Source organism: Penicillium mononematosum (assembly GCF_028829835.1).
Source record: "Penicillium mononematosum strain IBT 11891 chromosome Unknown utg000003l:1.0-8172316.0:1.0-8177699.0, whole genome shotgun sequence".
NCBI classification, from domain to species: domain Eukaryota; kingdom Fungi; phylum Ascomycota; class Eurotiomycetes; order Eurotiales; family Aspergillaceae; genus Penicillium; species Penicillium mononematosum.
Genome location: NW_026643273.1, coordinates 3,408,820 through 3,433,953, shown reverse-complemented (window position 1 = coordinate 3,433,953; position 25,134 = coordinate 3,408,820). Strand labels below are relative to the sequence as shown.

The window sequence follows — 25,134 nt, the reverse complement described above, 5'->3', positions numbered from 1 at the left end:
TCAGTTCAAAGCAGAGAGTCTTTGGCATTACTTATATACGCATTCACCTGCCGCCGCAAGGAAGAAGTGAATTGGACTCGCGGAGATACTAGTCTCATCCTTTGTTATTGCTTTACAGAAATAGTGGATGAATTACATTATATTGATAGGACCGTACATCATTTACTCAGGATCTCCACTTGGATGGGAGATTGGAACAAAAGAAATTATGTCTCACTTGGCATGCGAGCTACTAGAATTCTCTACATCGAACTCGACCGTTCGGATGATGCCTTCCACTCCTTTCCCATTCTCTTCGGTTGGTAGGATGTGTTCCTCGCTGTCATTATCCGGCGCTTTGCTGTGTGAAGTAAGTGTTGCGGAGTATTGATTATTGCGCCCTGTGAAGTCCGGTTGACTGCTGTGAGGGAAAGAGCCGAGTTGGTGGCCGTATTTGCGAGATTTCGAGGTATCGCCGGATGTTGAGAGACCTAATAATCGAGGGAAGTATCGTCGGACAAAGGGTCTAATGGCAGTCACGCAGCCCCCGAAGATTCCGAGGTTCAACTCGATGGTGCACCACATCAGGGCGTCAGTAGTCGTCCCTGGTTTTTTTGTATTAGCGATTTCCTTCTGTTTGTAGGAATTTCCGATCATTACATGTTAAATCAGGGCTTGTCTGAAGAATATACAGAGATGATAGCCGAATACAGCTCACAACCCCAACACTGAGTCCTGACGTTAGTATTGGGTCTACTCTTTGGGATGGAAATATATCACTTACAAACAACCCATTGCTAAAATGACAGCCACAGCAATCTTCTGACCCAACGGCATTTGTAGCCGGCGCAGCCATGGTCTGAAATTAGTTAGCACCTTTGCCGGGTTAATTTCAAATAGCAACATACATCGGAACCACGACGGTCGCAAAGTCAGTAAAAATACCCAGCCCAGCATTGGCAAAATAGAAGGCTGGTCGGTTCATGCAATGCCCCGTTGTAATTGTATCATCCCAAGATTTGGCAACCGGGGTGCAGCCGAATATATTGGCGAGCACACTGGCCAAACTGTATCCCACGGCAATAAAGACAAGGACCCAGACGGCGATATGGAAGTTCCGGCTGGGGAGATGCGAAGGTAGAATACAAGGATGGAACACTTTGTGAAGCCCGTCGCGGCGCAGTAGAATATAGCGGATGTTAAGTTCAACTGTGTCAGAGGTTAGCTATCATCATCGTCTGATAGATACCTGACAGGCTGGGATTGCTAACCTTTTCAAACATTGGCGATAGGTATGCTTCTGGGACATCCCACATATGTTTCCCGAGACCCCAATTGAGCACTGTTGGTGAGTTTGTGTCAGCGAGGCTCCAGTATCAGACTGTTGAGTTCCTTACTCTCTAACGTGACGCCGGAGAGAACACATGATAAAATCTATAGCCAAGGCTATCAGTAAACAACTCAGAAATTAGTTCATCTAGCACACACCAGGGCCATAATCATTAGATCTATATGACTGTTAGTGGTGCCATCTCTTCATGTGCGACACTCCCCACTCACAGTCATCATAGCGAAAGCTCCGGACAATAAACACCCGAGTCCATGTTCTCACAGCCAAACCAATAATAGCCAGCGGTAGAAAGATAGAATTGACAACCACAAATTTAGTACCCGTATAGGGTGGGTTAACGAAGTTGGATGTCCGACCCGGCGGCGGCGGCATGGCCGGCGAGATGGAAGAAGCCATGACGCTCATTGGATAATGAGATCCATCTGTTCCAATCGAAGTCCAGGTGCGGTAGTAAGTGGAAATCGGGTATATATAGATTTATATTTGAATCTCGAGGAAAGACACGTGGGAAAACAAAGTGACATGCAAGCAACCCCGTGTTGAATGAGAATTGACCATAAATCGAGTGAATACTAAAAGTTGGTACAGCAAATAATCTCGCGGATAACGTGGAGACTTTGATCCACTCGATATATCCCACCCATTTTGCATGAGAATCTACCTAAAATGGTAAAGGGTAAATAAAGTCTATACTCGGCCAAATTCCAGTCAATACCGGTCAAATTGGAATATGGAGTCAAATGGTTAACCCGACTGTTGTATCTATGTTGAACTTCGACAGGCAAACTGACACCGAGGTATATAAAAGTGTGAGAACGGAGATAGTTCTCCGGCATATCTCCAAAGTAGCCAAGTCGGGAAACTCGATCTACGGAGTATAGCCCTAACAAAGTAAGGATCGACGAACTGGAAAAATATGTTTTTTCTTTTATGAACTTCATAACTAGAAGTTAAATATTTTATTTATGCCTTGATTAGCTATTCAATCCATGATATCTCTGTTGTACGGAGTACTCCGTACTATGCAATACAAACCATGCAGAACTACCAAAATCGCCTCTACAAGCCCTGACATCGAAGAGAGAGTTAAGTACATATTCTTTCCAATAGCGCCAAACAACTCCCGTAAACATACTCCGTATAATAGTATTGACATGATTATACGGAGTACATGAAAAGGCCAAGTGGAATTGGCCAATTTCCACTCCAATTTCCGCCAGAAGCTGAGAAACCGAGTGTTTAGTCCAATATATACCAACCCAATCATGTCTAGACACTATAAGTTCAGGTGGGTCGGGAGCTTTTCAGCCCTGGGCAACTTTTAAGAGACGCCACACCATATAGAAGTGAATTACATTCTACATTCTAGTGCACTTATACGGCTACTGCACTTGTACGGTTTGCATGGACTATAATAATAGAACTGCGTTAGGGAAGTCTATGAACATTCTCCCTCGACTACAACGCCCACCACAATCTCTGCGAAATGGTTCCACTATATGGAGTAGTATACGCCAAGTGGATGAGACCCATATAATCTCCACTTGGAATAACCCAACCGATCTAACTCGGCAAGCTAGAGGACGAGCTAGAGCTAGAGCAGCTTCAGAACCGTTTAGAACTAGGTCCAAATCCAGTAACGCCTCGGGGTTAAGCTACGATTACCTGCTGTTCCGTTTTATTTCTCGTTGACCCGAACCCCCTAGCTTGATCACAGTTCGAAATTTGTATACACAACCAGGTATACTCTTCACCATGCACATAACACCAGCCGTGCTCTCGCTAGCCGGCGTGGTCGCAGCATCGACACCCGCTAACGCGTGCCCAAATGTCTCGGTAGCCTGCAAGGCGCTGCAGGCGCCCCTTGGGGATTCACTGTTCTTCGCCGACAGTAGCGTCTACAAGTACGAGGCGGCGAACTTTTGGTCGAACACGGAGCTGATGGCTCCTGGCTGTGTGTTCCGACCACAGTCCAGTGCGCAGCTGGCGGACGGCATCGTGGCACTGGCCAATGCCAATGCTCAGTTTGCTGTTCGGGGCGGTGGCCACATGGGTATCCGGGTGGGTTTTTGATCTGAAACTGTCTAAATACTATACTGGGTTCGCCCTGATCTGACGGTCGCAGGGCTCGAACAATATCGATAATGGTGTCTTGATTGTTATGTCGAACTTGACTACTTTGGAGTTGTCGAAGGATCAGTCCATTGTGTCCATTGGTCCTTCACACCGGTTAGTTGATTTTTCCCCCTTTCTGTCGGCACTGGTGATGGTTTTTGCTTACCTCTGTTTAGATGGAGCGATGTCTACGAATACCTGCAGAAGTTCGACCTGACCGCTGCTGGTGGCCGTCTTGGCCCTGTCGGTGTGCCGGGATTGCTCCTCGCTGGCGGTATCAACTTCTACGGTAACCAGGTTGGCTTCGGCTGTGATACCGTTGTCAACTACGAGATCGTCCTTGCCAATGGCTCAATTGTGGAAGCTAACGAGAAGAGCCATCCGGATCTGTTCTGGGCCTTGAAGGGCGGGAGCAGTAACTTCGGCATCGTCACTCGGTTTGACCTGGAGACTATCAAGTCGCGCAAGGTCTGGGCTGGTGCTCATACCGTGTCTGCTGAATACATCGATCAGTTCCTGGCGGTACGAAATGCTGAAGTCCTTGGCTGTATGATTCGTCACTAACTAGTTTCATTAGGCTGCGGCTACCTACGCGTCTGACATTTACGACCCCAAGACGCACATTGTACCAGCCCTCGTGCCCGGCGAGACTACGCTCGCCTCTGTGATTCTGTTCTACGACAGCGACAGCGTCAGCTACCCCGATATCTTCAAGCCGTTCACCGATATCCCGGCTATCAGCAGCACCCTTGACTTCAAGACGGTCGCTGAGTTTGCCACTGAGACAGGTGCAATGGTAATTGATGGCATCAAGTACGATCACCCGCCAAGAAGGCCATCATGGGACTTAGTAGCTAACGAGACTTAGTGACGTATTCGTCGCCGGAACCGTTAAGGGCACAAGCTACAAGGAGCTTCTCAACGGCATCAGTATTATCAACCAAACCTTCTTTAACGAGCTCCCCAAGCTGTACGCGCAGATTCCTACCGCCAACATTTCCACTATCCAGCTGGACTGGCAACCTATCGGTGCCGACTGGATGAAGGCATCTGAGGCTCGTGGCGGAAACACCCTCGGCCTGGACTCCTCGCAGGTCTATCTCTGCTACGCAGAAGTGGTTGAGTGGATTGGCTCAACTTACGACGACATTGTCGCTTCTTGGGGTCGAAGAGACCACTTACAAGATCAACAATGCTACGCAGAAGGCCGGTCTGTACGACGCCTTCAACTACATGGGTGATGCTGCTGGCTTCCAGTCTATCTTCCCTGGCTATGGCGCGCAGAACCACCGAAGGCTCGCTGGTATTGCGAAGAAGTATGATCCTCATGGTGTCTTCCAGACTCTTATGCCTGGTGGATTTAAGGTTTAGCAGATGTATAGATGGCCTTGGGATGTGTATGATTCTTGGTATATGGGAACAAAGCTTGTATATAAAGAATCTACCAACAACTAGTAATATTAGAGCGACATGTCTACTAAAGAAAGGGAAAGGAAACAATCCTCTACTTTAGACGGTTCCTTGCCAAGGAATTTGGCGAGGTATTGAAGAGTCCGGCATCAAGGATTTACGCCTGTTTCACAGCGCTCCGAGGGTTTCCAGAGGTTAAGAACTCCATGTCCATGTGATGGCGCAGCTAGCATTTGGATACGATAGCGAAGAAACGGACCAGTACCTTAGAGATATATAGGGCAGTTCGATATGAGTAGTGCAAGGGTGCGTACATGATGAATGACAAGAGATACAATTAGACGATGAAGTCCAGGAGCTTTTGCTTGTTGAGAATTTCTCCTTCCACCAATCTCCCTGTCTCAGTGACTTGCCCATTGACTTTTTCATAGCGTACCAGCGCGGGGATGTTTTTAGTGCCCCACGTTGTTCGGTAAACATTCTGGGGGGTTATTCCATCTGATAGATATCAGCTGAATGTACCACAGGACACATTGGCAATGTTATTTTGAAAACAAAATGTTGCAGATTCAGACACGATCATGGTAAAACTTACTCGGGCTTTTGCCCAACCTCGACGATAGCTAATTCAGGTGCATCATCTCCTGAGAATGCCTTATTGATATGTGGCAAAGCATCCCGTACATCTGGGCACCAAGGTTGCTTCGTAATTGGATCTGGTGAAGAGATGAAGGCGATGAATAATTTCGAGGCCGAGGTTAGTGCCAGCTCCTTCGTCGAGCTTGGCAGCGCGAGATTCTTGGTGATTGGCATTCTTATAGCTTTGTATATAGTTTGAACTTGAGTGCAGAGTGTAGGCAAGAAGTTTGGGCGAGACAATAGTGTTTTGCAAGTCGGACATGAAACAACTGTGGCTTTTCCGTTGATTCATGACTAAGCAGGCAATAAGGTTCCAATGTTCCACGGTTCGGGCCATGTGCTTTCCAAGGTTGTTCCTACCTCCATATACCTATGTACCTATAACTATGGAGGTAACAGGGACTATCACCAGTTCACTTTTTCCCTAATGTTGTCTGTGCTGATATACTTTTTCTACTTGTATTGGATTATGCAGGTGGTCAGTGCTGAATTGTGGATATCCTCGTATTCTCCGATAACGTTGACACTCGTGCCGTTGGCGCGTGATGTAAGCGAAAAGTTCAGCCCCAGCTTCAAGTGTTTCTCCCTTTATTTGATACTCTGACTGTGAAGCCGTAGGATTTACGTTTTCTAGTATGGATGAAACAGCATCCAATTTTCGTGCGCAGTGGGTCAATCCATCAGATTTATTCTCAATCCTCTTAATTATTGGCGGGGATGTCATTGCCATCGCTCAGGCAGCCCTCTCCGGCGGCCCTATCACCCCCGTTACCTTCTCTTTCGGATGGGTATCGTACGCTATCTCGGCGCTACTCACTGTCCAAAGCGAGGGCCGCCTGATGCCTCCGAGCCCTGACTCTACGCTCCAGGTAATCAACCTAGCCACGGGGTATAAGCGATTCAACCGGTCCTGGACTTTAGGGCGTGTGTTTCAGAATTATGAATACTGGATGCCAGCAGAAGTACGACTGCGACTGCAAGCCCACCCGGTCTTGTACGAGGATGAGGAAGCCAGGATTGCAGACATGGAGATGTCGGCGAAGGTCACGGCAACGACAGAAATAAACCCCAATCCTCGCAAATTTGTGAGCCCCCGCCAGGCCGGCCTCTGCATCAGTGTTTATGAGTGGGCGCTGGATGGTCCCCATCCGGTGGGGAAGCCTGGTCGTGACTGGGTGCATTGGCTAGGAATCGTCGTGACGGTGGTTCAACTAGGCGTCAGTGTGATACCATTTGCCCTGTTCGGAGACTGGAGTATCTTCCTGGTGACGGTGGCCGGGACAATACTGGCCTACGCGTCTGGCGCACTGCCGCAGTGGGGGAAGGAGAAATGGGCGTGTCGGATCTTAGAAAAGCGCAAGGATATTGCGTTGACGATTGGTGTTGGCACGCAGCATGTGATCTTGGTGCGTGGTGCGAAGGGCGGGTTGGATTTGGAAGACATGGCTGGGGGCCAGTTGCCGGAAGACGAGGGGGAGCAGACACGCAGGAGTCCACTGATGCGACTGATGAGCCCAGGCAATACGACGCGCATGGTCATGTTTCTGTTGGTGGTGCTGTGGCTCATGCTTCTCCTCAGCAGCACGGGGATCCAGGAACATTCATGGTTTCTACTCGCGGTGGGCGGCACTGGCATGGTGCAAAATCTCATCACGGCTGGGGCTCCGCGTCAGCCGGCGATGTTGGGAATTCCGCTTCGGCTGGCTACGCGTCCGGACTCGAAGAACGAAGCAAGTCCAATCCCGATGGTGTTCGCCGAATTCAAGATTATGCATACGCTAATGGAGCTCGAGTTGGACTTCAAGGGGGCTGGTCGAATTCTGCTCTCAGAGTTCTTCCCTGGAGGCGGCGGCCTACTGCCTTGGGAGGAAAAATGGTGGTCCAGCGATGACCCGGACGTTCGGCGTCAGCTACTACGGGCCGCGCGAGAAAAAGAATTCAACAAACAGAGGCGTAGAATGCAGGCTGGTTGAAAAAGGAGGTGCGATACCCCAGCATATAGCAATTTGCCACCGGGTCCTGTCCCGCGAGTGGTAGTTGTATTGATTGCTTACATGCAATTTGGCAGATCTCTCTTTGCCCCTTTGAGATTCTTTCTGACTTTCAGGTCTTTGTCCTTATGAAGCTATATTGGAGAACTATTGCATTATGTCGATCGTGGTCATCATTATATTTCTGTTGATCACTTTCTTGGTCCCAATTTGGTACGTAGCGGTAGGTCGTACGACGGTCTGCTACTTATCTGCTTTGATCGAAACAAAGGTCAAAGAACTGTCATTCTATGCATGCAGTGCCCCAAGAGATTTGCTTTCGAAATTCAAGCGACTGGCTTCTTCTCCCCTAGATAACTATCCGCGACTGCGCCAGTTCCAAGATTGACCTTGTCATCATGATTCCGTTGGGTTCAGGTCTTAGAGTGCCACAACATAGGAATCATAACATACCAAATCACAAAAATACATGTACCACTTGCAACAGAGCTGAATACGAAGATGAGAAAAAGAGCATTTCTTGGCACGGGAACTGACCAACCAGTAAGAGACTAGCGCTTTAGGGCACGCCTATTCTCCATGCTGACGCGGGGCTTCATCTGACTGAAAAGGTGTGACTCTCAAATTTTCTTGGGCAAACAATTACAATGGCGGAGCATGTGTTCTTTCCTGACGAATCCCCAAAGCCTCTTCGGATTGAGTACAACGGTTCGCTATATGATGGAGGTGATTGGGATCAGTTCCCGACTCGCTGTGGCTGGAAACTGGAAACAGGAGCTGAAAAATTTCCTCCGCGTCAAATTCCGCAGAGCTTCCACTCTGAGATAGAATGCTGGCTCTACTTCGGCATGCTCCACTATGTGTTCGGGGACCAGCTGGACCAGTCCGAGTTTCTCCTGCGCAGGAAGAAGACCCTCGGCAGTATATAACGACAAAGCATCTCGATAAATATGTCAGCAATGCCAAGGAATGGAAGAAGAGGAAACTCGGCGAGCGAGCTATTGACATTGTCAAAAAAGTCTGCGAGCAACTTTCCGGGTACGGCCCTTTGTACGTGCGGAATGATATGGCATTGGCTATTCGGCTGGTCTGCTATGCTCTCTGGAATATTGCAGACAAACGAGATGGTCCTCAGACCCAGACCCATTGTGTTAAGTCATGGTTGTTCACCGGAGAATCTGACTGTAGGCGGATGGTCGCGGAGGGATGGTGCCCCTTAGAGGCAGCCAAGTGTCGTATCGCCGGTGGTGGAGTGGACACCCCAGTGTATCTGCTTCAGTTAAGGCGTTTTAAGGCTGAATGGAATACAATAACGCATGAGCGCTGCAAGAAGACAGAATGTGTGGCCAACAACATCGATGAGAGCGACTATGTCACTCGACACGTGCAAGAAGAGTGCACCTGTTCGTACCTCCAGTCCAATGTCGAGCAGCTGCATAAAATCCTCCTAGATGGAGGGGTTCCACTTTTGATGCTCACGCCTGATGGCGAGGACGAGCTCGGCAACCAGAATATCAAGGTTGAGATTGTGAGAAAGCGCGTGGGCAGGCAGTACTTGGCCATCTCGCATGTGTGGTCTGATGGGCTAGGTAACACAGAGGGCAACAGTCTCCCAACCTGCCAATTAAAGCTCCTTTATGAGGAGGCAAGACGTGTCCTCACTGGCAGCGAATATGTCCCTCGCTATGAGGGGGGCCCATTCGGACCATTACACACTGGCGTGGCTCGACTAGCCCATTTCGCGGGCAGCAAAACTCTGCGCAGAGATGATTCAGTACTATTGTGGATTGATACCTTATGCATACCACATCAGCCTGACGTTCGGAGCTTGGCGATTCAGCGCATTCGTGAAGTATACGTAGATGGTTAGTGCAAACTGTTAGCAAACTACTGGAAGTTCTTGGATGATAACCTAACCGATTACAGCTTACCGGACGATGATCCTTGATTCAGAGATGAGGCACGTGAATGCCAGCTCTAGGAGTCACCTAGAACTTCTCCTGAGGGTGCTGTACTGCTCGGGCTGGATGCGCCGGTTATGGACGCTTCAAGAAGGACTGGCCGCCAAGAGCCGGCTGTATATGTTGTTCTCTGATAAGGCAGTCAACATTGCCACCATCGCCGACGAGCTCCTGACCAAGCTTGACCGAGGAAAAATGCCCATCATGCAGGAGAGGATTACCACCTTCGCCATGGGTGTCTGGTTCAGCTTCTTTAAACATACCATCGACTTCACATCCAAATTCGAACGTTTCGTCAACTTGGTTGCTATTACTAGTCCTTGGGGCGGAAACGACATTACCAGAGATCAGCTCATCGTATGGAATTGGTTTAATGTAGCCACACGAGCCACCAGCAAGGCACGCGATCGCCCAACCATCCTAGCGGGAATTCTCAATCTCGACTTGAAGGAAATCCTCGAGGCCAAGGGATCCGACGAACGAATGCGGAAGTTCTACAGTCTAATTGACAGTTTCCCCCAAGGCGTGCTGTTCCAGCCTGGACCACGGTTTGAAGATTATGGAATGCGCTGGGCGATGAAGGTGTGTCAATATACCGAAGAGATCCAATATCTCATGGGCGAACCCGGAAAAATTACACCTCGAGGACTCAAGGTCACAGATTATACGTCGTGGGTATTCCCATCCCGCATAGTGTTCGACCTCAGACTCTTTGACCTTGACCCTAGGCAGGGGCAACTGGCTTGGGAGCAGTGGATCAAAGAGCACAATCTCGAAGAAGCCATCAGCTTGTCCAATGTCTGTCTGCTGAAGACCAAAACCGCCATCGTTTTCGAACCAGATGGGACATACGGGATTATTGCGAGTGGGTCAAAAGGCTCTCGACCTGGATCAAATGAAGCGTGTGCAGTGGTGTCACTGCACACGACGGAGGATGCAGTTCATTATGGACAATATGAAGGCCTGGGAACAATCAAGTCTATTGGCAGCTTTGCAGAATGGCCAGAGGGAGGGTATTTTGTGCCAGTAACCTGGGATGAGCGGCAAGAACGTGAATGGATTGTTGGTTAACTGAATGTACTGTTGGTTTGAGTGAATAGTTGGTCAATCAAGATCGCATTGAACGGAATTCGGCCATGCATACCAAGTTCCTCAAGACCCCGGCATTCTTGCCATAACCTTATGGTGTATTTGAATATACGAATCAAATGAATCCCACAAATTAACTCCCCCTGTAAGGAAGCGAGACGGGCTATATTTCCCCAGCGAGGCTGTACCCCGCAGACCTCAGACTGTATGTGTAAAAGGAATAAGAGAAATCAAATAGAAGATCGAAAAGAATAGAGAGCAAGTTCATGATCTTGTGCATCCACAAGCCAAGGTCATCAATGTGAGCCACATGGGGTATGAAATAGGACATAAATGAGCTTAATGGCCCCCTAAAAAAGGAATTCCTCGCATTCAATTGAGCTGGTCCCTCTCACCTTCGGCCTCCATGTTATTTCCCTCGTCACCATGTGCCCACAAGGCATCGATAGGCTCCTCAGGCCACAAGGTGGCACACAGGTCACGCGCATCGGCCCAGTCTTCATAGCCACCATCGGAGCTATACATCATTAAAATGAATTCTGCGGATGTAACATGTAACATACCCAAGATCAAGGTTCTTCGGTGCCAGCATCCAAGTCCTGAGAAGGATGGATGCAACGACCACATCATATGGCTTTAGAGCAGTCTTGCAGAAAGTCCAGTGGCATGGCTTGCGCAGTATGAACGGTTCGTGGGCATTTCCTCTAACCCCATTCAGGTATATGCCTTCCTCAGAGTCTACAACCACCGGTGTAATCTTGTCTTCATCATCGGTTGGGCCGCTGAGAGGAACCCGGGCTTCTTTGATGATTTCGGGAACATCTTGGATGAGCTGGTCCCAGGCTTTTTCCCATTCAGGCGTATCCCAGCCAAGGATGGCATAGTAGTGCGTGTAACTGTATCGTATTAGCAAGTTGTCTTTAGATAATGCTTTGATGATTACTAGACTGACCCCATGATTCAAGTGAAGATGGAGTGTTGTGAGAGGGAAATTAAAATGTTAGGTGAACTTGGGCAACCGCAGACTTATGAAGTCACATGGGCACCTGCAGGGGAGTTACCTCAGCTCACAAACTCCCCCGGGGCCCCGAGGAATTTCTCTATACTTTCAGAAATAGGGGCAAAGTGATGAGAGGTACGATTTGGGACCAGGTTTTACACTGACTCCAACTTTCGAGATGAATCAAATACGATTTGGCGAAACGTTGTCTCAAAGCCTCCAGGACTCTGAGAATTTCTTCTTCATCTTTATTCCCTGTCTCGCTCGGAATATCTTTCAACTATTCACAGAGATGGCCGAAGTGAGTATCTTCGCCTGGATAACCACCTGGGTAACCTCGAGACAATTACACTAACACCTCTTCTCTGCCATATAGCCATCAAGTGAGAGGTGCTTGGATCCAGAGCTTCGCCAGGCTCTTGATGACTTGAAGACCGCTGTCCACTCGGCGAATTGCTGTCTAACTACTTCTCGCTTTCTGGACTCGTTTCCAGACCTCAGCACTCAACATCCGGAGATCCAGAGAGCCGTTGAAAAGGTGGCTCGATTCTCGCGGGACCAGGAAGAGAACGCTGCCCAGGCGGCAAAAAAAGCGCGAACGACATTCGAAGCTCTGTCTCCTGAACACCAACACGGCTTGATGCAGTACTACGGGGAAGACATCAATTTCTACCTCGAGATCGCCACCCCCCGACCTGTTGCCCACTCCCTCAGTTTCTTTAAAGGAATTTCTGGTTTTGTTATTTGACATTGAAAATCTCCACCGTGCACTCGCCCGAGTACGTGGGGTGGAGGCGAACATCACCAACGTCTTTCGCAGGCTACCGTCCATCCAACGACTGCGGCGGGAAAATCGTGATGAGGAACTGCGACTGTTAGAACTACGCAGCTCGTCTGAGATTCAACTATGTGTGAAATTTCTTGCCTTGGATCGGGAGCAACAGGACATGCTCTGGCTATGGTATCAAGATTCTATGGGGATCAGTGGAATCCAGAGGGATGACAATGCGGAATACCCCTACTCGGCTAGGAGTTGAGATGAAGATAACGACAAGGATGAAAGGATTGCCAATTCAAACAGTACCCCAATGTGCAATCCTTGAAGCATGCAAAAGCAATGAGCAAATCGAGGAATATCAGATGCCTCCAGGGCTGTGACAGTGTCTGATTGGTAATATCATTCGTAGAATCATCAACACATAGTTCATTTAATAGCCAGATACATATGGGTTGTGACTCAAAAGTCTCCCGATATAAATATTTTTATCTCGTATTCTTTTCTCTTCAGATATTGCCGGGATGCTTGGGAGTGTGGGGTAGATAACGAGGGTTCCCGGCCAGATTGCCGAGTTTCGGGAAATTGTCCTTTTCCTCATCCTTTACATGTCCACTCCTATATGGCCCTTCGGATAACTGTCCCAATCTATTGCAATGGATTTTGCCTCGAAACGACGACGAAGAAGGCGGGTTGCCGACGAGAATCGCAAAAGGGCACCTCGAGCGTATGCATGATCCATCTGAGTTGAGGTATATTCACTAACTGGGCCCAGATGTAATCGTTGCAAGGCGAGAAAAAGCAAGTGTGTGGAGGCGATCCCGGGAAGATGCCAGCGGTGCTGTGCGAGCAACTTTGCCTGCAGGTTTGAAAGGTATCGAGTCTATTATCCTTTGGAAAAAAAAAAAAGCGTCTGTCTAACCCGAGACAGGGGAGATCGCCTTCTGGTCAAGATACCACGTCTAGTGATCCCACCGAACCTGGTGAAGCCACCGTATCAAGCAACAGCCAAACTCGGCTACGGCGAGATGACGACAATCATAATGATCCGCTTTCTCCAGCATCAGTTTTGTCCCAAAGGCTCGCCGAACATGTTGTTGCAGGTCAATCCAAAAGGACCCCGTGGCCAAACATCCTCTCCCGTCTGAGGGAGGCGTTCTCGCTAGGTCCGGATGCTGCTCCCGAAGAAAGGGATATGGTCAGCATGCAAGCAGTGAGTCATATCGTCCTGATTCTGAACCCATGCCAACTCACGAATTCAAGCATATGACGCGTTCAAAGGCACTTAATCCATCCGAGGTGGCACGTTCACATGCAGCAATTGACGCATTTCCTCCACGCCCTATTGCCGACTTTTTGCTTTCAGTATTTATCAAACATGCAACAGATACATTCTTCTACTTTGACCAGGATCAAATATTGTCTGAAATTGACCAATTTTACAACGACACCACCTCCCCGTTGAGATCTGACTTGAGCTTTGTCTGCCTTGTAATGGCAACATTCGCCCTAGGCAGTCAGTGGACGCCACTAGAAAGACCGAATGAATCTGCAGTCAGCCTATGTCGGGATAATGATGATTTAGGCCAAGTATTCTATACCCATGCCAAAACGCTTATCCCTGACCTGATTGACCGGCCTTGCCTTCGATCCATTCAAGCGCCTTTCTTGTTGGGTGTCTACCTAATGCCAGCAAGTGCCATTGGATCATCCTATGTCTATATGGGCTTGGCGTTGCGCAAAGCACTGGCGTTTGATCTCCATCTTAACCCAGAAGATCAAGCAGTTGATGACCGGGAGAGAGAGGTCCGGTGTCGGTTATGGTGGTCAATCTATTCCCTCGAGAGGTAGGTGACAGGGCCATAGTCAAGGTCAACCTCGCTAACAACCCCAGGTGTACCACTGTCAAACTAAATAGACCTCGCTCTATTGATGCCAACGTAGCCACAGTGCCACATCCATCGCCTCTCCCATCACTGGATTGCCTGCAAAGATACAACAATATTCAATTTCAGATGGCGTACACTCGTCTGATCAAGATTCTCGATCGAATTGCAGAGCCATGGTACGTTTTGTCCACTCCGATAGAACATACGAACTAATAACTACTCAAGTAGCGTTGGCACCGCAACAGATGGGCAGTCAGAATCCGAAGCTCTGGCCTCTGATCTTCGGCAGTGGAAGAAGTCCTTACCACTAGACTTCAAGCTTGACAACATGGACCCTAAAGACTCAAGATACCGCACGATCTTCCATCTCTATTTGAATTATTACTATGCGTGGATAACCATGGGCAAAGTCGCCCTAGTAACTGTTGCCAGAACTAGTCTTCGCCGTCATATGGTTCCTGCATCGCACCCTCCTGATCCAAGCGAGGCTACTTTGAGGCAATCTCGAGATTGTGCAAAGGCAGCTAGAAAACTTCTCCTGCTGTTTGAAAATCTGACACAAACCCGCAACATCACTCGTTTCTCCTTCACAGACTTTCAGGGATGCAGTATTGCGACGATCGTGACACTAGTGGCTGGAATCACCGAACGCGATTCAGGATACAATTCTCGAGTGAAATTTGGTCTAGATTGCCTTCGGAAAATGGCAACAGGGAACATGACAGCCAAATTGGGAGTGAAATTTGTCGAGGCCGTGCAGTCGATAACAAACGAGGCCGCAGAGAAGCTCCATCAAGCGTCCTCTACTCCCAGCGAAAGGCAGGATGTGCAAGCTTCGGCTTCCACGTCTGATTACAACCAATGGGCCGAATGGCTTACCAGATTGGAACGCTCTCATACAATGGAGCAAAGAGTAATCCATGAGGTAGAGCCTGAACTACCGTTTTTACATACTGTACAACACCCACCACAGCCAAACGAGAATATTTCCGATTGGAGGAATGCTGGTGAACAGTCTATCTCGGAAAGCTCGATCCCGCAAAACCTGGCACATGGCTCTGGTATGCCACGGGAGTTCCAGTCTATAGAGTACGACCTTTTATCAGGACTCCAGAGTGATGATCCAGCGTTTCTCATGGGTTTAACTGGGCTTGACGTCCTAGACTTCTCTGGGTTGACATAAAATATCAAGGATCGTAGGGGGAAAACAACGTGCAACTTGGACTTGGATATGTTTATTCCTGTCGTAACACTGAGAACACCAACCACCATGCAATGTGTGCAATGCAGTACACGACAATATAATCATTGTACTCTCACCGGAATCTGCCCATCCTCTAGCAACGCATCCCACCTACTTTTATAGACACGACCATCCTTCATCACACCAAGCACATGTGTATCAGGCTTATCAAAGACGGTCACATCCTCAAGTGGATTCTTGTTTAGAACCACAACGTCAGCATGGAAGCCCATCTTGATCTGACCCAGCTTATCCGCGCATCCCATCATCTTCGCGGGATTGACAGTAGCACTACGCAAGACTTCAAGTGACGATAAAACTTGCGAGCGGAGTGCAAATTCATGGGTCTGTGCAGATCCCAGCGGGCCCAGCAAATCAGACCCATAACACATAGTCACACCAGCCTCCGAGGCAACCCTCAAAGCCTCAAGACCAGACTTCAACACAATAGAATTTTTCGTCTGGGACTCAATGGGTAGGTAATTCTTCCATCGTTCGGAGGCCATCTGAGCATACGCGATGAGCGTAGGTGTCAAGTAGACCCCCCTTCTCAGCCATCAGCTTGGCAGTGGGTGGATCCACGAAATTCCCGTGCTCAATACCGCGGACACCATTATCGATACAATGCCGGATAGCCTTGACGGTGTATGCATGGGCCGTGACAAAAGTCCCAGCATTATCAGCACATTCAACCATTGCCTGAATCTCCGCCGCTGTAAACTGCAGATGCTCCAGCTTATCCGTTGGCGAAGCCACACCACCAGAACCCATGATCTTGATGAAGTCCGCTCCGCAGCGGACCTCCTCACGGACAGCAGCCATGCACTCAGGGACGCCGTTGCATATACGGCCCAGATGATTATTGCTATGGGTGCCGCCGCAGCATTCCGTAGCTTCATGTGGACCGCGCAGGTCGCCATGCCCACCAAATTGAGAGAGGGCATGGCCTGCGATAAATACCCGCGGGCCGGGGAAGACACCGTCTTCAATTGCCTCTTTCAGAGCGAGCTGGGCACCGCCACAGTCGCGGATGCTGGTGAAGCCGCGATGCAGCATCTGCGAGGCCGTGTAGGGTTGCCGCAATAGGTGAACATCATTTGGGTTTCCGAAGGCTTTGGATAGGTCACTAAAGCCTGGGACTGCGCATAGATGTACGTGGGCATCGAACAGACCGGGGCAGAGGTATTTGCCTTGACAGTCTACTGTTTCGAGGTTGGTCGGTGAGACTGGGATGGATGATTCTGGGCCGACGTAGGTGATTTTGCCATCGGTGGTTATGAGGGTTGTGCTTTCTTTGATTGTGCCTGATTCGACATCGACGATGTTTGCGTTGGTGAACTTATATCCCTGCGGTGCGGGACGGGTCCATGGCTTGATGTCCGAGCCGGGCAGGGTAGTTTGTGACATGGTGGGGTTGAAGATGAAAAGATGCTGGGTAAGCCAAGATTATGAGTTTAAATATTAAATCTGAGAGTAGAAAAAAGGTCAAGTTGCGGGGAGAGTCTCTCATTCGGCAAATTGGCTGCCACATTCCCGATGGCCATCGGACCGATGCCCGTTTCTCCGCATATCACGGCAGTTGAAGATAAGCCTCCTTTTAAAAATAGGGAGAAATCCGGGGAATATCAGCCCTTTCCTGAAAATTTGGTCATCCTTGATTGTTTTAAAAGACTGAGCTTGTGCAAATTCAAGAGAAAAGAAAAGAAAATACCAACATTGCGTCCCTCTACCAATATCACCTGCATTGATGGACAACCTGGAGAAGCATGCTGCAAGCAGCGATAATGTCGATCAAACGAACGGTGAGATGCTCGAGATTCGTGGGAATTACACCGTGAAGGAAGAGAAAGCCGTCCTCCGCAAAATTGACTTGGTCATTTTGCCCTTTGTAAGGGGATCAACCTGTCCCCTTGGCTATTTGTCAAGCTAATGACGCATACTTCCAGATGTGCTTCGTCTTTTTCCTGCAATACCTTGACAAGCAGAGTCTCAGCTATGCTGCCGTCTTTGGTCTAATTGAAGACCTCAACATGACAAGCTCACAATATTCATGGTCAAGCTCGATCTTCTATGTTGGCCAACTGGTCGCCGAGTATCCATTTATCTCATCTCATGAGTCGGCTCCCATTGACCAAATTTGTCGGTGCAACTGTGTATGTGAACTCTTACATGTTACTATGCTTCTGCCCATCATATGCTAACTGCCAATTCAGAATTGTCTGGGGAATTGTATGCATGTGCCTCGCAGCGCCGAACAACTTCGCCGGATTTGCCACCGTGCGCTTCCTTCTCGGCTTCAGCGAAGGCGCCGTCTCGCCTGCCTTTGTCACAATCACCAGTATCTGGTACCGAAAGAAAGAACACAATGTCCGCACGGCACTATGGATCTCCATGAATGGCCTGGCGCAGGTTCTAGGCTGCTTCCTGATGTATGGTATTGGCAAAAACACCTCACTTCCCATCGCCCCCTGGCGAGTGCTATTTATCATCTGTGGCACGATAACTTCTGCCGCAGGTGTGGCGTTCTTTTTCCTTATGCCCAACGGGCCTAAAGATGCATGGTTCTTGAACGCCCGTGAAAGGGAAGTCCTATCGCTACGGATGTCACAGGACCGAGATGGTGGTGACAAGGCCTGCTTTTCTGTTGCCCAGCTCAAAGAGACAATGCTGGACCCTAAGGCGTGGGTTGTCTTTTGGTTTGGTGTTTTGGTATGCATGCAGTCGCCGGTTTTGACCTTTGCATCTCTCGTGATCAAATCGATTGGTTATGATAACCTTGAGACTATGCTATATACGGCTCCATCGGGAGCTGTGCAAGTCGTTTTCCTGTGGATCGGTGCTGGTCTAGTGTTCATCTTCCCCAACCAGCGAACGCTGGTCGTTCTTGTTCTTATCATCCCGCCTTTAATTGGGACTGTCTTCTTGATGAAGTTGGACGTGACGGCTCAGTGGGGTCTTATTGTTGCCTCGTGGCTGGTATGTATTCTTATTGACCGGGTCGCTTTTCTATTGCTAACACCGTTCTTTGCAGTCTTCATGCATTACCGCATCCATGACACCACTTCTCTCACTTGCAGCATCAAATTTCAAGGGAAATACAAAGCGCGCTATTGTGAACGGCATGTTTTTCATCGGCTACTGCGCTGCCTGCATTGCTTCACCTCAACTATGGACTCACAGCCCTCGTTACACGGAGGGTGTGATAACATCCATTGTGACATGGTGTCTACTTTTCCTGGTGGTGATATTATTCCGCTTCTTGTGTGTATGGGACAATAAGCAACGTGATGAACAAGCTGCCAGTTTGGGTGTTAGTGTGGATCAAGAGGTCAAACTGGACGAAAATGGGTTGCCACAGACAGATCTCACGGATAAGCAAGACCGACAATTTCGATATGTGTGGTAACTTATTGATATTTGTCTTGGAACGGATTCCTTGGGTCAATATAATGCTAAGAATTCCAGTGACATTTCCAGGTCAACGCTAACTCTAGTCCCGCGGTCCTTAGGTGAAGCAGAGGCTGATATGTCTTAATTTCACGAAAGTGTGCGTTGGAACAGTGATCGCTTCTCGTCCGTCAACCACTAGCTACGCTAGGAAGTTAATACCGGCTCTATTTCTATACAGTAGGTAGCTACTACCGATATACTAGTTGATAGGCTTATGAAGCTTCTTCTAACGTAAGCTTATAGAGCATTTATCGATTTACTCGGCTTAGTCGATACCTAGTACTTACAAGGTGAGTAAGTTACTTAAGTAAGAAGATTTTTCACTACTAGAACCTATAGGGTAGCCTCTAGGGGTGTATATTAGCTGGAATTACACCTATCCTGTCGCTTTATATATATATCTTTTTCCGTTGCTCCAACCATTACTCAAGAGTGAAATTCCCTTCCCGTAGTTCTTCGGATTCCCCATTCCATATAAAGACAATACCCCTAACACGCTCTTCTTCGTCACCGTTTTCGCTAGGAAGCTTGATTATGCAAGCCTTAATGCGATACTTGCTGGTCTCATAGGCACTTAACCGATCGAGTTGCTCCTGTGACTGAACCTCGTATGCTAGGCCATCAACTGGGTGAAGAGGCGGTCCAACAAGTAAGGCAGGATATGGTCCCCAAAGCTTGATATGGTATCCTATCACTTTAGCTGGTCGCATAGTAGGGGGTTCTGAAAGTTGTAGCATTCGTGCAAGTGCCGGTGGGTCCATCAGGGTTCCGTAGAAGAAACAGTATTGTTTTTGAAACGGCTCAGGTGTCCAGTAAGAGTGCGAGGGGTCGGCTAGACACTGGCTTGATGTATGGCCCTCCGAAGCATCTTGCTCGGCGAAAAATTGCATAAATTTGCGCTGCATGAGCGATGGCCGGTCCTTGTTCATCATGACGGTGCGCGAGCTTTGCAAGTTAGTCACAAGCATGGTTCTGAGTCTGGTTGCAGCCTTACTTTGTATCAAGTGGATGAGGAGGTGTCAAAGTCTGTTCCATACTTTGGTGTAGATGAAGGTAATTATGATGCCATATACGTAGGGCTGGAGTAGATAAGATCCATACAAGGCTTGGTACTAAGCCTAATTAGGTAGATTTGGCGCTCTTAACTACAACATATACAACATAGAGACATAATCTGGGAGCCCAGATTAGAGGCTTGCAGAATAGATCGATTTTAATGAAGTTTGACTGTGCATGTGTATTTATTTCCGGTCCCCCCCCTTTCCCCTTCCCCTCCATCTTCCCTTTCTGGAACTTCAATACCAGATTACTAAGGGCTTTGATCGCCAAACACAGAGGCTGCAAAAATGGCCAATTATTCTTTTTCACAATAGGAATACCTGTTATAACACTATGCGTACAATATCTCCATTCAGAAGCACGATACCACATTACAACCGCCCCTTGATGATATCGGCCGCACGCTCAGCCACCGCATACACGGTGCTCTGGAGGTGACCACAGACCTGGAAAGGCATAATGGATGCATCCACAACACGAACGTTTGATGTTCCGTAAACCTTCAGCGATGTGTCGACAACACCACCAATCTCCTTGGGCAGCATGGCAGCTGTGGTAATCGGGTGGAAGTTTGATCGGTCTAGTCAAATGAATCGTTAGCAATGTAATCCCCTCCAACCATCTCTGAGCAAAGCGAAGGATACACTTACATTTACCCTTGATGAAATCAGCCCAGGCCTCGTCATCTGCATCAGCAGGAACAGTAGAAAGACCGGGGGTGGTTTCAGCACCAGCCATATCACCAAGTGGCTCAGTGTTGAAAACTTCACGAATAAACCGTGCCGCCTGCACCTGGGCCTCGAAATCAAAGTCCAGCATGAAGTACTTGGGGTCAATGATAGCCGCCGCCTTAGGGTCCGCAGAAGAGAGGTGAATGCTACCGCGAGAGAACGGAACAGACCCCCAGTATTCGCTGCTGTATACGTTTCCATACGGCGATAGCAAGATCTCTGCGACAGGAATACCATCCTTAAAGATCAGATCCCACTGGATCTTAAAGAAGCGGTAGATGTCGCTGGCCTTGGTGACATTGCCGTTGGCGGATGCAACTTGGGCTGCATAGGCCGGGAGCTTGCGGAGAAGATTGGCTCCGAGTGCTGTGGAGTTGGGGAAGAGCTGGGCTGCTGAGGGGTATGAGACGTAGTCAGTGCTCTTGCCGTCGGCGTGGGATTTCTTTGACTCGAACTGGAGGCCGTTGTTCATTTGGTCCTGCAGGTTTTCGCCAACAGTTGGCAGGTTAACCTTCGTGGCGATTCCGTACTTCGAAAGAATGCTAACGAGAGGGTTTTGGTTAGTTTTGGTCAAATGTATAACTGAGCGGTGTTAGCCTTACTCTGGGTTTCCAACACCAGAAAGCTCCAGCAGAACAGGAGACTTCAACGCGCCAGAAGCGAGAATTACTTCACGGCTAGCCTTCACCACGGTGGTTTTGCCGTTCGAAAGGGTGACTTCGACACCATCAGCGGTGGCCTCGTGGCCATCCTTCCAGGTAATTTTATTGGCGTGTGTATTGAGCCAGACATGGAGGTTGGTTCTGTTCTGATAAGGATAATAGTAGGCACGAGCAGCATCCTCACGGATGTTGAGTTCGTAATCAAGCGTCTTGGGATACAGACTGTATCCAACCATATCTCCGCTGTTGGGGTCACGGTTGAACTGAACGGGAACATCGAGGTTCTGGTAGGTAGCATTCAATTTCTGAGCAAGACCATCGTTCAACTGAGTTGAAGGCCAGCCAACCTTCAGGGGCCCAGTAAAGCCGTGGTAGGCCGGATCAAAGCTAATACCCGATCCATCCAAGACAGGGTGCTTTGCCGGATCTTGCAATTGCTCGCCCTTTTTGAAGTAAGGGAGGAGAGTCTTCCAGTTCCAGCCCTTATTTCCGATGGCTTCCCACGCATCGATCTGAGCTGCCTGGGCACGGAGGTACACCAAGCCGTTGATGGTCGATGTTCCTCCGAGTGCCTTTCCAGCACGCACTATCTGTGAGGATCCACCGGCATATTCTTGGTCTGTTGTTTCGTAGGCCCAATCAATGTCCGTTCCAAACGCCTTGCCGTATCCAAGAGTGTCGGTCACATTTGGGTTGTTATATACGGAGCCACCGGCTTCGATCACGAGGACGGTGGTGTTCTTTTGCTCGGACAATCGGTTTGCAACAACGAGGCCACTGGTGCCACCTCCAACGACGATGTAGTCGTAAGTCGAGTCTGACTTGTGTGAGGCATGGGGGACTGCAACTGCTAGTGGAAGCAGTGCAAGGCCAATAAGGCTGCGCATGATTGATATAATATTGGGCCCTGAGAGAGTGTGATTAATGAAAGTGGCCCGGAGGATATAACAAAGCTTGTTGATTTTCTTAACAATTTACCTCGAGGCAACACAGTTGATTTATACTTCGGGGTCACAACATGATTTGCAAGCATCACGATCCACTTTGATTCAGGGACATGGCGAAACCCTTTGTCAGATCAACTAATCTCAATATGCCCGATCTATGTGCCCGTTATGGAGTAGTGAGAGAAATAAATCACTGCCTACCACTAGGTATCCCCTTCATCCCAGTCTAAGCCGCACGGGATGGGGCCGGAATGAGAAGTAGATCCTTCGAATGTTGCAATTGTGGATAGAATGGACAATGTTGACACCTGAAATCTCCGTTGTTTTTCCGTTAAAGCGCCGATAAGCATTTTAAACTTCTTGTAGTTTCTCTACTTGTCTCTGGCTGACAAAATCTTCTCTGTAGATCCACTTACTCTGCGGAAGATGGCCGCATCAACGTTGGAAATCTTACTCATCTTTAGTCAGGAACAATCATGACCCACTTTAGAAGAAGAGTCGGGATTAATAGGCATGCCGATCTTACTCGGATTTTCGGAATGCGCCCGTGCCGAATCTATAACATAGGTAGATTGTACTTTGTAGCATGTCTAGAATATAAGACATAAAGATAAGAGTGTTTCACTCACTTCTGTAGGCTGTTTTGAGTGAAACAATGGAGGATACTATGGATATGCAAACCTAAAAATCCTATAACTACAACATAGGTAACCATTTTGACCCAGGATTTGAGCGAGTACTATTGAAATTGTTTTTTTTATTTTTTTTTTATCTCTTTTAAGTACTTTAAGTTGTACGTTTTTGATCTGATAAAAATATTTCATGGCGAATTGAGTTATTCTACTCCGTAGGCCCTTGAAATATAAAAAAGTCCCCGAATGGTGTCACTTGTGGATACAATGTGGAGACTTAGGACCTTAATCACGCTGCCTCTTCGTACAATATCGTGATTGGCCAATAGTCTACATAGAGAAACGGCTTTTGTCAGAGAGATGCAGGGCACCTTGGAATAAACTCTGGTCTGGCATTTACTACTCTAAGATGCCTCCAAATTTGGCACGGAGGTTGCCTATATCCTAAAAGGTTAGCTAGCGCAATGCATATCTAATCCCTAATCCCTATTTCAGGAGAGATCTACGGAGATTTCTTGGGTGGCTTGTAATGTGAGTCGAAGAGTTACGGAGTACAAAAAGACAATATTCTAGACTATAGAATCTGACACTCTACTTGATCAACTACGGACTAATCCCGGATATTCCTCTCCTATCCTCGACACCAACCTCTTGGCCGTGGCAAACAATCCCGTCACCACGGGCTAGTATGGGAGACATTCGGATTAGCACTACCAACCCCTAAATTAAGGAATAGGGGTCGGGAAATTAGCGGGTTCGCAAGTTGGAGCCAGACTTGGCATTGATTGATACCAATGCATAATCTGCAAGAATAATTCGGCGCTTATACGACTTTACCATGTCCATTTTGATGGTCTTTCGATGGTATTTTTCTTGAGATGTTTCCCCTCTTTTATTAGCGTTATAGCTGGAAGGAAAGAAGAATTAGCCACATACACGTAATATATAATATAGGCGATTGAAAAGGTGTAAGGTATGATTAATTTCTTGCTTTGACTACTATCGGACATTCAGCTTTGTCTGTAAGGAATGATTCCGAAAAGGATTGGATTATTATGTAGGAAGAAGACTGATAACTCAAGATAACCTAATAGCAATTACTACCTAGGCAGTATTATAATATTATCTGATTGATTATCTCACCGGTTTCCAGCTATTAAATCTTACTAAATAGTGACGCTCTGTTGATTTTTGAGATAGTATAAGATCAAATATTACGTGTATTTGGCCGATAATCTATCCCTCGGCTTCCTCGTGCTTGGATTTCGCTGGCCGCCTCTCAGCTCGATAACCCTTGAATACGTAGATCGCACTAAGAAACATCCCCAGTCCACCGAGACCAACAGCCAGGTATAACGCGCCCCTATACGCTCTAAGGACATCGTCGAGAGTGTGACCTCCATTGTTGACGTGAACCTCCACTGTACCGGCGAGTCCCAAACTTAGCGAGATGCTATAGTTGACAACAGTAGTCACCAGGGATGCAGCGACACCTTGATGCTTGCGCTCGACGGCATTTGATAACATCAGAGTTGCTGCAGGGAAGGACATATCCATACCCCAAGGAATAACTAACAAGCAAACAAACGTTAGGGCCCAATAGGTTTAAGCCACCAAGCCAACTGGGAGAAGACTGCGCCGAAGACAGATCCCAAAAGCGCACTATTTAGGGCAGCGGCACCGAAGATGGCGAAAATCATATTCTTTTTTTTCCTAGCTGGTATGTGGCTCCAATAAGAGCCAATGCGCCACTGATGCCTTGGAAAACACGTGCAAATATGAAGAGGATATAGTGCGAGTAGACGCTGAGACCTGCAACAAGAGACCAGAGCGCAATCCAGCAGAATCCGATGATGAACATTCGACGATAGCCGAATAGATCGCCGCACCGGCCAGAGACCAAGATGAATGTGCCGACAGTCAAGGAGTACCCAGCCATGAACCAGCTCAAAATTCCGGGATCATCGATATCAAAGCTATCACCCACAACACCAAGCGGTGAAAGACATACGCCCTCCCGGTTGATATAGCGTCCATGCAGGTTGACTACTCGTCGGCGACTCTTGTTGATACAAGACACGTTCGGAAACCGGAATGAATGGCGAGTACGAGACAGAAGCTGATGATCATGATTGTATGTATTAGGGTACTGATCGCTTTGTTCTCGCCAGTAAGATGCCATCTTTGACATCCTTTACAAAGGGTTTCTCC

The 25,134-nt window shown here is 48.2% G+C and overlaps 13 protein-coding genes across 13 annotated transcripts; 6 read left to right on the top strand and 7 right to left on the bottom strand.

The window, feature by feature from the left end:
* Positions 1-213: 213 nt before the first annotated feature.
* Positions 214-1,726, bottom strand: N7519_006285 (uncharacterized protein; the record flags this gene model as incomplete). The annotated part of the gene is made up of 8 exons (XM_057293061.1): positions 214-584; positions 640-707; positions 764-838; positions 888-1,188; positions 1,229-1,321; positions 1,377-1,413; positions 1,468-1,487; positions 1,540-1,726. 8 exons carry the CDS (start codon positions 1,724-1,726, stop codon positions 214-216), a joined length of 1,152 nt encoding a protein of 383 aa, XP_057147872.1.
* Positions 1,727-3,085: 1,359 nt separating this feature from the next.
* N7519_006284 (FAD-binding oxidoreductase) lies at positions 3,086-4,816 on the top strand (the record flags this gene model as incomplete). The annotated part of the gene is made up of 6 exons (XM_057293060.1): positions 3,086-3,391; positions 3,456-3,559; positions 3,622-3,967; positions 4,023-4,258; positions 4,314-4,596; positions 4,649-4,816. 6 exons carry the CDS (start codon positions 3,086-3,088, stop codon positions 4,814-4,816), a joined length of 1,443 nt encoding a protein of 480 aa, XP_057147871.1.
* A 376-nt stretch (positions 4,817-5,192) lies between these two features.
* On the bottom strand, positions 5,193-5,668 carry N7519_006283 (uncharacterized protein; the record flags this gene model as incomplete). Its single annotated transcript, XM_057293059.1, has 2 exons — positions 5,193-5,336; positions 5,468-5,668. 2 exons carry the CDS (start codon positions 5,666-5,668, stop codon positions 5,193-5,195), a joined length of 345 nt encoding a protein of 114 aa, XP_057147870.1.
* A 461-nt stretch (positions 5,669-6,129) lies between these two features.
* N7519_006282 (uncharacterized protein) lies at positions 6,130-7,467 on the top strand (the record flags this gene model as incomplete). Its single annotated transcript, XM_057293058.1, has 1 exon — positions 6,130-7,467. One exon carries the CDS (start codon positions 6,130-6,132, stop codon positions 7,465-7,467), a length of 1,338 nt encoding a protein of 445 aa, XP_057147869.1.
* Positions 7,468-8,132: 665 nt separating this feature from the next.
* On the top strand, positions 8,133-10,517 carry N7519_006281 (uncharacterized protein; the record flags this gene model as incomplete). The annotated part of the gene is made up of 3 exons (XM_057293057.1): positions 8,133-8,345; positions 8,390-9,350; positions 9,412-10,517. 3 exons carry the CDS (start codon positions 8,133-8,135, stop codon positions 10,515-10,517), a joined length of 2,280 nt encoding a protein of 759 aa, XP_057147868.1.
* A 390-nt stretch (positions 10,518-10,907) lies between these two features.
* On the bottom strand, positions 10,908-11,492 carry N7519_006280 (uncharacterized protein; the record flags this gene model as incomplete). The annotated part of the gene is made up of 3 exons (XM_057293056.1): positions 10,908-11,052; positions 11,099-11,431; positions 11,488-11,492. 3 exons carry the CDS (start codon positions 11,490-11,492, stop codon positions 10,908-10,910), a joined length of 483 nt encoding a protein of 160 aa, XP_057147867.1.
* A 221-nt stretch (positions 11,493-11,713) lies between these two features.
* Positions 11,714-12,283, top strand: N7519_006279 (uncharacterized protein; the record flags this gene model as incomplete). The annotated part of the gene is made up of 2 exons (XM_057293055.1): positions 11,714-11,836; positions 11,912-12,283. The coding sequence occupies 2 exons, from the start codon at positions 11,714-11,716 to the stop codon at positions 12,281-12,283; spliced, it is 495 nt and encodes a 164-aa protein (XP_057147866.1).
* A 683-nt stretch (positions 12,284-12,966) lies between these two features.
* N7519_006278 (fungal specific transcription factor domain-containing protein) lies at positions 12,967-15,382 on the top strand (the record flags this gene model as incomplete). Its single annotated transcript, XM_057293054.1, has 5 exons — positions 12,967-13,037; positions 13,277-13,523; positions 13,592-14,157; positions 14,205-14,375; positions 14,428-15,382. 5 exons carry the CDS (start codon positions 12,967-12,969, stop codon positions 15,380-15,382), a joined length of 2,010 nt encoding a protein of 669 aa, XP_057147865.1.
* A 122-nt stretch (positions 15,383-15,504) lies between these two features.
* N7519_006277 (metal-dependent hydrolase family protein) lies at positions 15,505-16,849 on the bottom strand (the record flags this gene model as incomplete). Its single annotated transcript, XM_057293053.1, has 2 exons — positions 15,505-15,903; positions 15,959-16,849. The coding sequence occupies 2 exons, from the start codon at positions 16,847-16,849 to the stop codon at positions 15,505-15,507; spliced, it is 1,290 nt and encodes a 429-aa protein (XP_057147864.1).
* Positions 16,850-17,189: 340 nt separating this feature from the next.
* Positions 17,190-18,848, top strand: N7519_006276 (uncharacterized protein; the record flags this gene model as incomplete). Its single annotated transcript, XM_057293052.1, has 4 exons — positions 17,190-17,330; positions 17,389-17,585; positions 17,656-18,418; positions 18,474-18,848. The coding sequence occupies 4 exons, from the start codon at positions 17,190-17,192 to the stop codon at positions 18,846-18,848; spliced, it is 1,476 nt and encodes a 491-aa protein (XP_057147863.1).
* Positions 18,849-19,314: 466 nt separating this feature from the next.
* Positions 19,315-19,860, bottom strand: N7519_006275 (gamma-glutamylcyclotransferase family protein; the record flags this gene model as incomplete). Its single annotated transcript, XM_057293051.1, has 1 exon — positions 19,315-19,860. One exon carries the CDS (start codon positions 19,858-19,860, stop codon positions 19,315-19,317), a length of 546 nt encoding a protein of 181 aa, XP_057147862.1.
* Positions 19,861-20,322: 462 nt separating this feature from the next.
* Positions 20,323-22,231, bottom strand: N7519_006274 (GMC family oxidoreductase; the record flags this gene model as incomplete). Its single annotated transcript, XM_057293050.1, has 3 exons — positions 20,323-20,531; positions 20,602-21,224; positions 21,285-22,231. The coding sequence occupies 3 exons, from the start codon at positions 22,229-22,231 to the stop codon at positions 20,323-20,325; spliced, it is 1,779 nt and encodes a 592-aa protein (XP_057147861.1).
* Positions 22,232-24,159: 1,928 nt separating this feature from the next.
* N7519_006273 (uncharacterized protein) lies at positions 24,160-25,105 on the bottom strand (the record flags this gene model as incomplete). The annotated part of the gene is made up of 2 exons (XM_057293049.1): positions 24,160-24,494; positions 24,676-25,105. The coding sequence occupies 2 exons, from the start codon at positions 25,103-25,105 to the stop codon at positions 24,160-24,162; spliced, it is 765 nt and encodes a 254-aa protein (XP_057147860.1).
* Between the last annotated feature and the right edge of the window lie 29 nt (positions 25,106-25,134).